This window comes from Acipenser ruthenus, chromosome 1, assembly GCF_902713425.1.
Source record: "Acipenser ruthenus chromosome 1, fAciRut3.2 maternal haplotype, whole genome shotgun sequence".
Lineage (NCBI taxonomy): Eukaryota > Metazoa > Chordata > Actinopteri > Acipenseriformes > Acipenseridae > Acipenser > Acipenser ruthenus.
In genome coordinates, this window is record NC_081189.1 from 36,746,467 (window position 1) to 36,759,308 (window position 12,842).

General features: G+C 34.7%; 1 protein-coding gene across 2 annotated transcripts; it reads right to left on the reverse strand.

The window, feature by feature from the left end:
- Positions 1–324: 324 nt before the first annotated feature.
- LOC131696542 (sia-alpha-2,3-Gal-beta-1,4-GlcNAc-R:alpha 2,8-sialyltransferase-like) lies at positions 325–10,927 on the reverse strand. Of its 2 annotated transcripts, XM_059024563.1 has the most exons (5): positions 10,873–10,927; positions 10,225–10,671; positions 8,599–8,721; positions 6,378–6,935; positions 325–4,703 (listed from the first exon to the last, which is right to left on the reverse strand). In XM_059024563.1, exons 2-5 carry the CDS (start codon positions 10,386–10,388, stop codon positions 4,421–4,423), a joined length of 1,128 nt encoding a protein of 375 aa, XP_058880546.1. In that variant the 5' UTR covers positions 10,389–10,671; positions 10,873–10,927; the 3' UTR covers positions 325–4,420. The 2 variants fall into 2 exon arrangements, with proteins under 2 accessions (XP_058880546.1, XP_058880543.1); XM_059024560.1 differs by lacking the exon at positions 10,873–10,927 and having other exon boundaries at positions 10,225–10,801.
- Positions 10,928–12,842: the final 1,915 nt, after the last annotated feature.

Here is a 12,842-nt window from a genome sequence, read left to right on the forward strand (position 1 = left end):
GTGAAGCTGCTTTATAAGACGTTCCTGAATAAAACTACGACTCATATTCAATTGTTTGTCCTTTCATTATTATATTTATGTTGTTTTTAATACACCGGTCAAATTGACCAGTCATGGTTGTTCTAGGTATGCCTATAAACATGGTCGTTCTAATGTTAAAGAGTGGGGATATTAGATCTGTAGCTGTTCAATGTTGGTGAAACACTAACGTGTCTGATACCAGTGACTAAAGTCTGTTTTAAAGTATAACAATACTGATTAACTAAAAAGCATTACCTTCCAGTTGTTCTGTTCCAGTTCTTAAATAAGAGACAAAAGCCTGAATTACATACACAAGAAAACAGTTTTATTGGAAACAATGCCTTAACAGGGCAATTGTTGGTACATACAGAAGAATGCAGGCATGTTACATTCAAAAGTGTTTTATAATTTAAAAAAACCACCTTTGCTATTATCCATTCACATTCAGTACATGAACATTAAACTTTTAGATATCAGATTTATTTGCAAGTTGCCAAAGTTAAAATAATGCTGTATCAATATAATAAATAAGTTCTTGTTCACAATAATAATAATAATAATAATAAAAAACACTGCAAAAAAGAATATGTTGAAATAAAACTTTCAAGTGAGAGAACAGTAGCGTCCTTCATATAAAAATGTTCTTTGCAGTTTGATGGAACAGGGATCCAAGAAATTGAAAATGTCTCTAATGGTAAGTAGTGAGTCCTTTTCTGGTACAGCAACAAAAGGACTTTAGAGTCACACATAAAAAAGAGTACAAATATATTCCTAGATTAAATATGCCAACGGCCTCGCAAGCTACAGAAACACATACATTTACTGTGCTAATGTATTTTCCAACAAAGTTAAGGAATAAAGTGGTGTGCCTGCCCAAATGAAAGGAGTGAACGCTGAGCATCGTTCAGCTTTAATTACCCACCACTACACGATATCCTGTAAGTCTGGGATCTGATTATGTATTTTGAATAATGTGGAAATAAGCTTCACACTTTTTTTAACAGCACAATATGAGATATAACTTGTGCAGGAAAAAAATCAATGAATAAAATAAATATATACAAAGAATATGATAAAATAATAAAAATAATAAAGCCTTACTAAGCAGCCTTTCTGTTCTGTCCTTGCAAGCCAATGCACAACACACTGACTGAACCAAAAAGTAGTTTTACAGTGTAGTTTATTATGTAATAATGTAATTCTGTGCAATGAAGTCATACAACACAAAAAAACAGTGTGTCCAATGTCATCCTCTACACACCAAGTACAATGTGAATATAAGTGATCCATGCACTTAGATGCAAGACTATATCTAAAGATCAAAGACTGGTTTCACAGACCTTGGTTAGCACTAATCTTGGACTACCTTATGGTAAGTAGGCCAGGATATGTGCTAATCAGTCTCTGAAACCATCCATGTAAGATTAATGGATTAATCACGCAGGTTAGCTTTTAGCAATTAATTGTGAGTTAAATTAAATATAGTACATATTAAATCTTTAAAAACAGCTATGTTTGTTTTGGCATTTTAAGGCTTATTCTAAAATAAAAGTTGACAATATGAGAATCTTCATTTGTCAAGCATCCTAAATGCAGGACATACCTGTAAAAATGACTGCTACATAGGTCCTGGTAATATCTATGTGATATTACAATAGCCCTATTTAATCCACATGAGAGAAGGCTCTCTAAGTTCCTGCCAAGCCTCCCTATCAGACTCACCCTATTTCTGTATCTAGCCTCTCCATCTTGTTTTCTGCCTTTCTATCCCTTTTCTCATTTCATTTGATGGTCACGATTTTGAAAGCTCTAGCTCCTATGTAGGTCCAATGCGACAGTATAATACTGTTTGGTTTTTTTAGTTGAATGACCATAGCCTTACCTAACCTAATTATTAACCTGCATGAAAAGGCTGTACCAAACATTCAGAATATTTAGGTTTTTATTCCTTGTATTTGTATTAGTGGGCCACAGTCAGATCTGAATTATTCTACTGCCTTATTCACATGCTCTTTGCTCTTCCTCCACAACAACAGACAGTACATAGTGTGCCCACAATGCTGCTCAGCCGCTCCACATGCAACCAACTTTTGTTTTTGAACGCAACAAAATTGTCAAGAAACAGCAAGGTCCATGCAATATTTTAATTGGTTTATAATTACATTTAAAACTGGTTACTGAAACGGTTTTGCACATTCATGAAACAGTACAATATTCTTGTTTATAGGTTCAATTACATTTAAAAAATATACCGGTATTTAAATAAATTCATAAATACATAAATAAATACATGTGAATAAGTATAAATGATCATATGTAGTAATAAAGTACTATTTATTGTAATTTAAGTATAATGTTGGGGTATGTATTGATCACAGTACAAAAAGCTGTGTCCCTAATTTCATTAATCACAAATATCAGTTGTCACATAACATTTTACAAACCAATACCTGGTCCACGATTTAGAAAAGGGCATACAAATAGTAACTATAATCTTGAAGTTGTATTTTATGAGTAATGAATGGCCATAACATAAATGTATTTATGCCACGGAAATGACTGCAAATGCTTTGCAGAGTGCAATGCAAGTATATGACCCTTAAAGGAAAAATAATGTCAAATGGCAGATTTAGTAATTGATGTGCAGTTTGTGCCATTTAAATAAAGCTCTATATTGAAATCAAGTGTGCATATATATATATATATATATATATATATATATATATATATATATATATATATATATATATATATATATATATATATTAAGCATAGTTTAAACCATTCATTTTTAATTCTCTTATTTATATACTGAAATTTACACAAGTGATGTATCGGCAATGCCACAGACAACATTCCAGCATACATTGACATAAACTGGTAGATTTCTTGCTGCTAAGACTACCTGTACAAATTAAAAGGATTATGGCTGCCTGATACACAGCTGACATGTCTCAATGGGGCTCCCTTTAAAAAGAACTTACCCACGGGGTACAAAGAGTGCAATATAGGACAATGAGAGTGGGATGCAAGGAGGTGGTGCTCTACCAAGGCAACATGAAGACAGTCTGGCAGTTTAGTTATGTCCCTTTCATTTCAAAGTTTTGATGTGGTACAGTAGTCTCCGTGTATAGGAACACCTCCTAAGAGAGCACCTCGCCTAAGGGAACACCCTTGTGGTGAAACAGATTTTTCCCATTGTAAATGCTCCGCCTAAAAGGAACAGGAACTTCACTGAAAAGAAAACATTTTGGCACCGCTAGCGATTCATTCACAACTGATACAGTACTGTTTTGTAACCTGATAACCCATCACCATCGAACTTAAATTCGAATGGTTTATTTAATCTTTTCAAATGTGACTTGTCATCGTGAGAGTGTCTTGAGGCACACTGATTGTATTTTTAAATCTTTCCAGAACCGCTGTCTTATCATTGCCTCGTTTTGTATTCTGATTTCCTCGAGTGCGCCTCACCGCTCCAAAATGGCACGTAAACAAACAGCGAAATGCGCTGCTGTTTCTCTTGCTACAAAAATTTGGAAATTGTACGAGCTTTTGAAAGAAACCTGAATCAGACACAATCCGCTGAGCAATTTGGTGTTTTCAGTTCAGGTGAGTTGCTTCACCATTCTGTTAAATAATTTTGTGCATGTTTTGAATATTGATCCACTACAGGTATTCATAATTAATCTAGAGCTGCTGCTGTATTTTTTAACGTGTGTAGGGATGCTGTGTTAACTTAGTTTGACAGTTAGTTTGTCTGGTGCTATATTAGTATAGTTTATTAACATACACTTGCCTATTGCTTTTCTCTTACTTATTCTGTCGATTTTATATGAACGTGCATCACGACAAGTAATAAGTATTTATTTATTGATTGATTCATATTGTGTCTGGTGGTTGACTCTTAAAGAACAAGAGAACACTTCGCTTGCTTCCCAAGGGGTGTTCTCTTAGCCAAAGACTACTGTATATTAAAATAAATCATTACATTACATCAGGTGATATAGAGCTGGATTTTAGGATGCTCTCTATCTATCTATCTATCTATCTATCTATCTATCTATCTATCTATCTATCTATCTATCTATCTATCTAAATCAATATACATTTATTTATGTCTAATTATCTATATATGTCCTATGTTGCCAACAATCTTCTAATCTACCAAAAGATAAATCTGATAACAAGATAGATTATCAAAATTAAATAATACAAAATGCAGTAACTGGTGTAAATCTTCTCCCTTAACTTAAGAAAAGACAATTGGTCCCGGAATTATGAAAAAAACTTTAAAATAAACTTTATTTTATGATATCTCATGATGGTTGAGTATCCTCATTCAACCATGGCAGGGCACCACTGAACGATCATTTGGCACTTCATTAATCTTGGGTTTCTAGGCACAATGTGAAAGAGTCAGTTTGGTCAAACCTTCTCCATGCATTTTGTATAACAGTTTGAACTCCGTCGGAAGCTGGTGGGACTCCTGCCATTTGGTAGTGAACTTGGTCCCCTTCTTGTCATAGTAATGGTAAGGCAGTTCTTTCCCTGTGTTGGGGTCCCACCCGAATGGCCAGAATCCGTAGAGATGGATCTCCTCACACATTGAAGAGGCCAACGTGTACATGAGAATGCCAGTACTTAAACGTTTAGGAGCTAAGTGTTTGGTCTTCCAGTACCTGTGAAACATCAGACACACTCGTTAGGTCAGACGAACGGAATTGTGCACAGCATTTGTAATGGTTTGAAATGTATTTTCAATCCTCAATTTTTTTTTAAATTATTTTTTTTTATTTTTATTTATTTATTTATTTCTTAGCAGACGCCCTTATCCAGGGCGACTTACAATTGTAACAAGATATCACATTATACATTATTTCACATTATACAGAAATCACATTATTTTTACATACAATTACCCATTTATACAGTTGGGTTTTTACTGGAGCAATCTAGGTAAAGTACCTTGCTCAAGGGTACAGCAGCAGTGTCCCCTACCAGGGATTGAACCCACAACCCTCAGGTCAGGAGTCCCGAGCCCTAACCACCACTCCACACTGCTGCAAACTAAACCTATCTAGCACTATACTGTAGCTCTTACAAAGTAATTACAGTGAAAATAGCATATTCTAGTATGCAAGTATTCTACTTTTTACTGCTCTATAACACAATTTTAACTGCAAGTAAAGATGGCTAAAATAAAGCCAACTACAGCCATAGTGAACTTAAACTGTATTGTATTGTTTTATTTGATTCACTTTACTAAAGTTTAACTGCCCCTTGGTCATACTGTTATTATAATGTAATAATATTTACATCTGCTTTTCACACAACCAATTCTGGTACGATACACAAGGATAGTTATTCTCTTAATAATAGAAATGCATGTAAGAGAATAGGTTTAATACTGAGATCTCTTATCCCCAGTAAGGAAATCAATTATAAGAAGTCTACATCATGCCTTAACTTTTTTTTCTTGTATTTAAAACCTGCCAAGTGATTCATTTTAATAGGATTTCAGTGAAGTATCCCCCAGTATCTGTGATTCTTATATAGTGTAACAGGGGTCAATAAGATCAACCCCTTTGAATTTAAACAGTGGTCACTTACAGCAGGGGATAAACTAGGATTAGTTTAGGTCCTTTTTACTTTTTGTAAGAAATTACTCATAGCTTTGTTCAGAAGTTAACCAGAAAATTATGCTTATGTATTGAGAGCAATGTATGTCATTGCTCTCAATATATCACAAGTGCCGTATTTTCTTCTGGTGTCATGTCACATTGGAGCACTTATTAAAATCAAAGGACACACACATACTTTTAAAAATTAGAAACATAAGGTAATAGTGCTACATCATGAGTTAGAGGAACTGCAGGGTTATAATGTCACAGCCATAATAAACAAAATCAATTCTGATTAACTTGGCAACCATTTCAGTAGCATTGATGTACTTACAAATTGTACATTACAAACAAAAATTATTTTGTAAGTTAGTAATGTAATTACATTGTTAATACCCCTGTAATTGTGTCATTGCACTAATATTACAAATATCTCATCATGTAATAAATAATAAAGCAAAATGTTCTCCCTGATTTCAAACACTTATAACACAATAGTTTTTATAGAGTAATAACCTAGCTGTTATCATTCATATGTTTAGTATAGGCCTTTTGACTTATTAATGTCACTCTCTCAGTAATAAATTACATTTTTGGTCCCTAGTTTCAGTTATACTGTGCAACAGTAACTCTGAAATAGGTTCAATAGAGGACTGGTAGTTAAGGTTTTCTGCACAGGCCCATGTGCAAACATGATATACAAGGAAAAGGAGGAAAGGGAGTGGCTCTTACCTATTAACATGCTGCATTATATTTCCTGGCCAAGCCAACTTCACTTTTAACTGTCCCTTGTGTTCCACAAAGAAATCTACCAGGGTTCTGGTAACTGTTGCTGATGTATGAAAGAAAAAAGCAGGGATCCAGAGAATGGCCCCATCCAGCTTTTTCAGACTAAGGAAAAAGTTATTGCGGTCTTGGATGGTAAGAAGGTTGTTATAGTACTTTTCAAGAATACTAGGGTTAAAGGTTGTGAGGTTTGTCTTCCTTCCAACGTCTTTTTGGAAAACCTCAGTCGGGGCAAAGTTGCAACGGAAAACAAAATCGGCTTTATCTATTTCAGATCCGCACTTGCTTCCCGTGAGGATCCCACTGTTTCCTACCACAGCACAGACATTGTAATGCTTGTTCATTACCGGAGATGCATCAGGAAGCAGAGATTTAAAGTTATTGCTAATGGAAAACACATATTTATGGCTGGAATAGTCATAGTGCATCAGCTGTCCAACTCGAATTCCGCCCTTGGTCAAAGTGAAGTTTTTTGCCACATCAATGTAGTGAAGAACTTCTTTCCTAAAACAAAATGTATATAAAGATATGTATTCATGTAGAATTTTACTCACGTTATACTTAAATGGCATATATATATATATATATATATATATATATATATATATATATATATATATATATATATATATATATATATATATATTACTACTATGACCATCATACACATTAAGCAGAAAATTACTATTAACACACAATGGGCTCTATAAAGTTAACAAGCCAGAAATAAACAACTCAGACATTTAATGTTGGGATTTGTAGGTAGTCTTAATATGTTTAATTTATTCTAGAATTGTAATTTATTAAATTCTCTTACAGAAAAAAAAAATCCTACAGAAAGAAAATCTTATATTGCCTCATTCATTAGCTAAATAAATTTGCTGGCACTGACCAGAAACCTTAAATTTCCAGATGTAATTTGTCTGAAACTGCTAATTTTGGAAACGTGGAAATATAAAATCTGACTGTGGCTGATGTAATGGAATATTTCATTGAACTTTACAATTAGTGTTGTCAGGCTAAGAGCACTCTCACTCACTTAGAAATGACCACATTGCATACTTTGCATAAGGTTTATCCATAGTGTTTTGTTGTGACTTGTTCTAGACATGTTTTATGCAAATGGTTTCTGTTTCTTTTTCAATGTGCGCTTGCTGTCTAGAATGGAAGGTGATGCCTTACCTCCCTTCTCACTGCTACTCCTAAATGGCTTACTCCACAATTACTGTACAATGAGGCAGGGTACTGGGTTTATAGATGAGGTGTAACAGCACCTCCCAGCCTGGGAAGCAACCACTTATAAACCTGAAGCAGTAAATACAAATGTAAATCTGCTAAGGGTTCTAAAATAAAGCACTCAAACTGAAACATTTGTGCGTCTTGCTCTTTAAAAGTTGGGAGTCTCTGAACTTGTTTGGATAAATCATTGTAGTTACGTGCATGTTGCTCTACTTCACCATTCCATTCAAAACATTAAAGTGCAATATTGGACCAACAGGATCAGTTAGAACAATTGCAAACATAATACAAATGTAAAACATGAATAAAGATGGCACATGAAGCTATCAATTCTTAAAAGTTCTGACATTATTACTTGGGATGCAGCCACATGGAGGTTTCACCACAGCCAGTGCTTGACAGTGGGTGCTCCTGGGTAGCAGAAAGCATGCAAGGAAATCTTTATTGATATTTGAGATTTCTCTATCCCATAAGATTAATACGAATACCAATCATTGCCACCCAACACCTCGGACTGTGAGAATTCAACATATGGGACACTTACGTACATATTGATAGAAGGATTTAAACTGTCTTTTGATGAGGGGGTCAATACTGCAAAGCACAGTATAATCAATATGTTCACTGTTCTGATATTTCTAGTCACTTTTTCACCAGGGTAGATTTCAGAAAATGTACTGTATGTCTTTCTTAAATTCAGGTGGAGTCATTGTATAAACCCATTTATTATGAAAATATTTGTACCATCATTGGTGTAATATACATGTTTTAGTGTTCTTCGACTATTTGTGAATTTCAGCTGACCATCAAAAATATCAAAAGTTGTTATGTTGTTGTCTAAACCATGATTTCTATCTTAGCAATAATGGTCTATATTATATTAACCAATTTAACTATAAGTGACTGGATTCATACAAAATGGCCTCACCTTTGCTGTAAAAAAGCAGTTCTATTAAATTTCCATTTAGATGGCTTGTCTTGCAGTTCCTCATTTAGAGCATTTGTGAGTGGTATGAAAGACGGGTCCAGAAACTTCATTGCAAACTGTGACCTAAAAAAAGAGTGCATTTATTGTCAATTAGAAAGGAAGCATCCAGTGCTATCACTGAAAGACAGCTGTTAAGTGCAGTTCTAATCAATGGCCCCCAGCTTAATGCAATCACTTTAAAAGCCAATTAATTCACTCATTTAAAATGTAGGCCTCATTCTAAATTGCCATTTGTTTTTATTCCCTCTGTTCTTTCCAACACACTGTACCTCTGACAGATATTAGCCTAATATAACTGCACTTAAAGGCACGGTTCCCAGTACAATTCCAGTTTAGCATGTGAACTGCACATCAATGAATACATTTTGCAACTTTGATTAAATATATTCTTAAATAGCATTTGTTTACCGAAGGTAAGCATTGCAACGTCTGCAACGGTAGACAAGTCTCGTCAATGTTTGTTTTTTTTTACATACTAAATGGTTATGCATTGCACACTGTGATGCTGCATAAATATTTTCTGATCTGTTCTCTTGTTATTAATGTATTTTTAGAAGCACATTTTCCCCATCCTTCTGTCTATTCTATATTCTCAGATCCTACAAAATGTCTTCCTCTGGTAAAGGTGTAAAGAACATGACATGTTGAACATTTACGTGCGGGTACTGTAAATCAGCACCCTGGACAGCGATCTGTACTTACAATGGCGTCAATGCAGATGTGCGTTAAACTGCAGGCCACTGAGAATGTGTGTTATCTCACGTTATACACTAAATCAACACTCAATAAAAGCCATTTAGTACTATCTGTATATATATATATATATATATATATATATATATATATATATATATATATATATATATATATATATATATATATATATATATATAAAACACTGTACAATTTTCCGGTAAACGTGTCAGTATTGTTGATTTATTTCCCCAATGCAGCATTCGCCCAGGGATATATTCTCAAAAGCAATACAAAACACATTCTATAAAACTGTGCCTGCCTGTGGACCATACTTTATAAAGTATTCTATACTTTATTGTATTCTATATTTTAAATATACTTTAATAGCAAAAGACCATCATTTCCTAATTTAAAAAAATAAGATTAATACATAAATAAATAACGTTGAATAGAAAGCACTTAAACATGCAAATAAAATGATAGGGTCCAGCAGAGTTATAACAAATATATATTTCATAAAATGTTTTAAATACACAATCATCATGATTACAATTCCTATTTCAAGCTATATTTTGAACAACACAACAGAATGCAAGGCGCGTGTGCCACTAGATTTGCCTGTGTTATATATTCTGAAGGCCTCCTGGATTCTATGATGTAAGACTTGTTTCAAGCAATACCATCGTCGCCTTATGAAAAATTATCAGTTTTTTGGATGCGTTTTTTTTTTTTTTTTTTTTTTGGAGGCTAATGATTGCAAGTAAGATATGATGGCAGCTATGGGTTGAAAATCAAAGCAATCACTGCCTTGCATAAGCATGCTCAAAACATCTAGTTAAATACACATTCTAGATAAACATGCATACTTACCGAAATCCAGCATGAAACATATACATTCGAGGACCCCCCGAACCTGCATATTTTGGGGTGGTGAAGATATTATCTCTTTTGATTGACACGTAGCTGATCAAGGATAAAATAAGCAAAGCGACACTTAACATTACCAAACCCAGCGCGCTAGCTATGCGGACCATCTTGGCTTATTCTCATTACCGAGACAATACAGCTCAGAAAGAAACAAATCGCGCATCCATTAATCGTAAAATCAAACAAACAAACAAAAAACCCTAAGAAAACATGAAGGCGGTCGTTAAAATATAAACGTGTAGCTGGGTTTTTGAAGAATTAAAAATGGAGGGCTTGTATGAGCTGCAGTTGTTGAAATGGAAGCTGGTTGCGTTGGTGATACGTCTTTGCTCAGATGCCCCCTCATTCTCGATCACGGCTCCAGACAGAGCTGCCATCCCTTCTCCCACCCTGCAAGATAAATGTGATTGGAATAATGCTTCTGTTCGATTCAAGCCACTGGATTTAATTAATTAACTAACTCAGCCGGATATTTAAAGGGGACAGAATCTTGAACTAAAAAAATATATAAAAGATGCAGCTTTAGTGTACAACAATGGGTTACATGCTGCATAAATGTGCATGTATAATATCGCGTGCAGAATACATTACCATTGTTATGAGGTCGCTTCCCTGTATACATAAACATCAATCAGTATGCGTGCATCCCACAGTCCCTTAGCTGGTGGCTCTCCTGCCATTGTCTGTCCCCCTCTCCCCTCCCCTCCCCCCATGCAAGAGCTCTCCTTAATTTGCTATCACCCCAGTAAAAACTAGCATTATTTGTATGTAATGTTTGCAAGCAGACTCACTGGTAAAATTAAATCAGTCTGCTACCTTCAAACACTGTGTCATATTAATAATAATTATAGTGGTTCATTGTTTTAATGGGAATCCCCCACAAACAACTACTTTGCGATATAACACATTTAGATATATATTTTTGTTTTTGTTTGTTATAAGCCAACTACTTAATTAAATACCAAGAATGTCAGCACTTCTTCATTGACTTTTAAAATGAAGTGTTATAGCAAACAGGCATTTCATATTAAAAAAAAAAAAATTTGTACCATAGACTACTAGTTTGCATGCTTTATGTTTAAGACATTTGCAGTGTCTTTGCAGTCAAAGCATGTTATTGGCTACAAAGCATGTCAGTCATGAAGTAAATCAGCTGGTTGGTTGCAACAGTGTAATGACCTGTGCCAGACCACATGGAATGTTTTCTAGGAGATGTTTATCTGTCAATTGTGCGCACTTGAGACCTACATTTTTATCCCCCGCTACAGTGGCAGTCGCACGTCACACATCTTTCCACATATCTGGAGAATCGCTATCGAGTTGTAAATAAATTTGGTATTAACATTATTTAGTTTAAGTAATTGACAATATCAGATTCTAGAGATATATGGGGACATCTGTCTGTCCATATTTCCAGGGGCATTCTGTTACGTGTGCGTATCTGCTGAGAAACAAGAAAGACACAGATGGTTTGTAGTTGAAACGTCGCTCAGCCGTCCGGGTTTTATTAAAGTACAGGTAGTGGTACATGGTCGCCACTAGGGTACCAACAATGGCAGTCCTAGTGCAGACAGACATGTACACAAGTGGACATAGTAACAAAAAAGAAAAACAAACACAATGTATAAAACAGCTAAGAAAACAACTAAAAGGGAGTTCCTGCTCCAGGAACCTTCTCCCTACACAAACTAAATACATTTTCTAAATGAATCCCTACCCTAAAATTGTAACAATTATCCCGGTTAAACACATGGTGATAATGTCAGTCTTGGTTTACTTTCCCTACATATCCACACAACCACGAATCTCCACACTGGTACATAAACAACAGAACAGCAGAGAACAAAGAAATTGGCTTTTCAGCTATTTTTAAAGGCATGTGGCCAAAGTTAATTGGTAATGTTTAATTATCACCTGGCCACATGCAGTACCTGAAGTTTCAATTAAGCAGGAAGGGAAGTCTAACCTCCCAGCCATGCCATATCTAACACATACTTTGTTTTTACACAATTATGCAAATTCTATTTTCAAACAAAACAAAAACATATTTTCTTTGTAAACCTCACCACAAATACACTATTCACAGGGGCAGGACTCAGCCCTGCCTCAATCACACTTATATTTTTTACACCCATCAGGATAACTGCTTATCCAATTGTCTTGAAACTTGGTAATACTATTATTCAGCTTATGCTATTGAGAGCATCAGATTCTGGGGATATAGTGAGTTGTCACTTTGTAAATTCATCCATCTGTCTGTATTTTAATTTTTACATATACCTTGAGAATCACTTTTTATATTGTGATTAAACATTGTATTGCTAATTCTCATTCTTTACAATTCTGTACATACGGCTGATATATGGCGTGATCATTAACTTTTTCATCATACTGATAGTTCTAATATTGGGAGATGTATGTTACTGACATAGCATTTCTAGCAGAATCATTAATCGTCATTTCCTCCTGTTAATTTTTTTTTGCTGCTTTGTTTGTATTTTATACTTCAGTTTGGACTATACTGATACTTCAAAGAGAACATTATAGAGGTAAACGTCACA

What these genes read in the sequence shown, in the direction of transcription:
- LOC131696542 (XM_059024563.1), bottom strand. Translation starts at nt 10,388, where the DNA reads ATGGTCCGCATAGCTAGCGCGCTGGGTTTGGTAATGTTAAGTGTCGCT. An exon ending in ACTGCTTTTTTACAGCAAAG is followed by an intron (nt 6,936 to 8,598) that starts GTGAGGCCATTT and finishes ATTTTGTTTTAG; the next exon opens with GAAAGAAGTTCTTCACTACA. An exon ending in ATAATGCAGCATGTTAATAG is followed by an intron (nt 4,704 to 6,377) that starts GTAAGAGCCACT and finishes GATGTTTCACAG; the next exon opens with GTACTGGAAGACCAAACACT.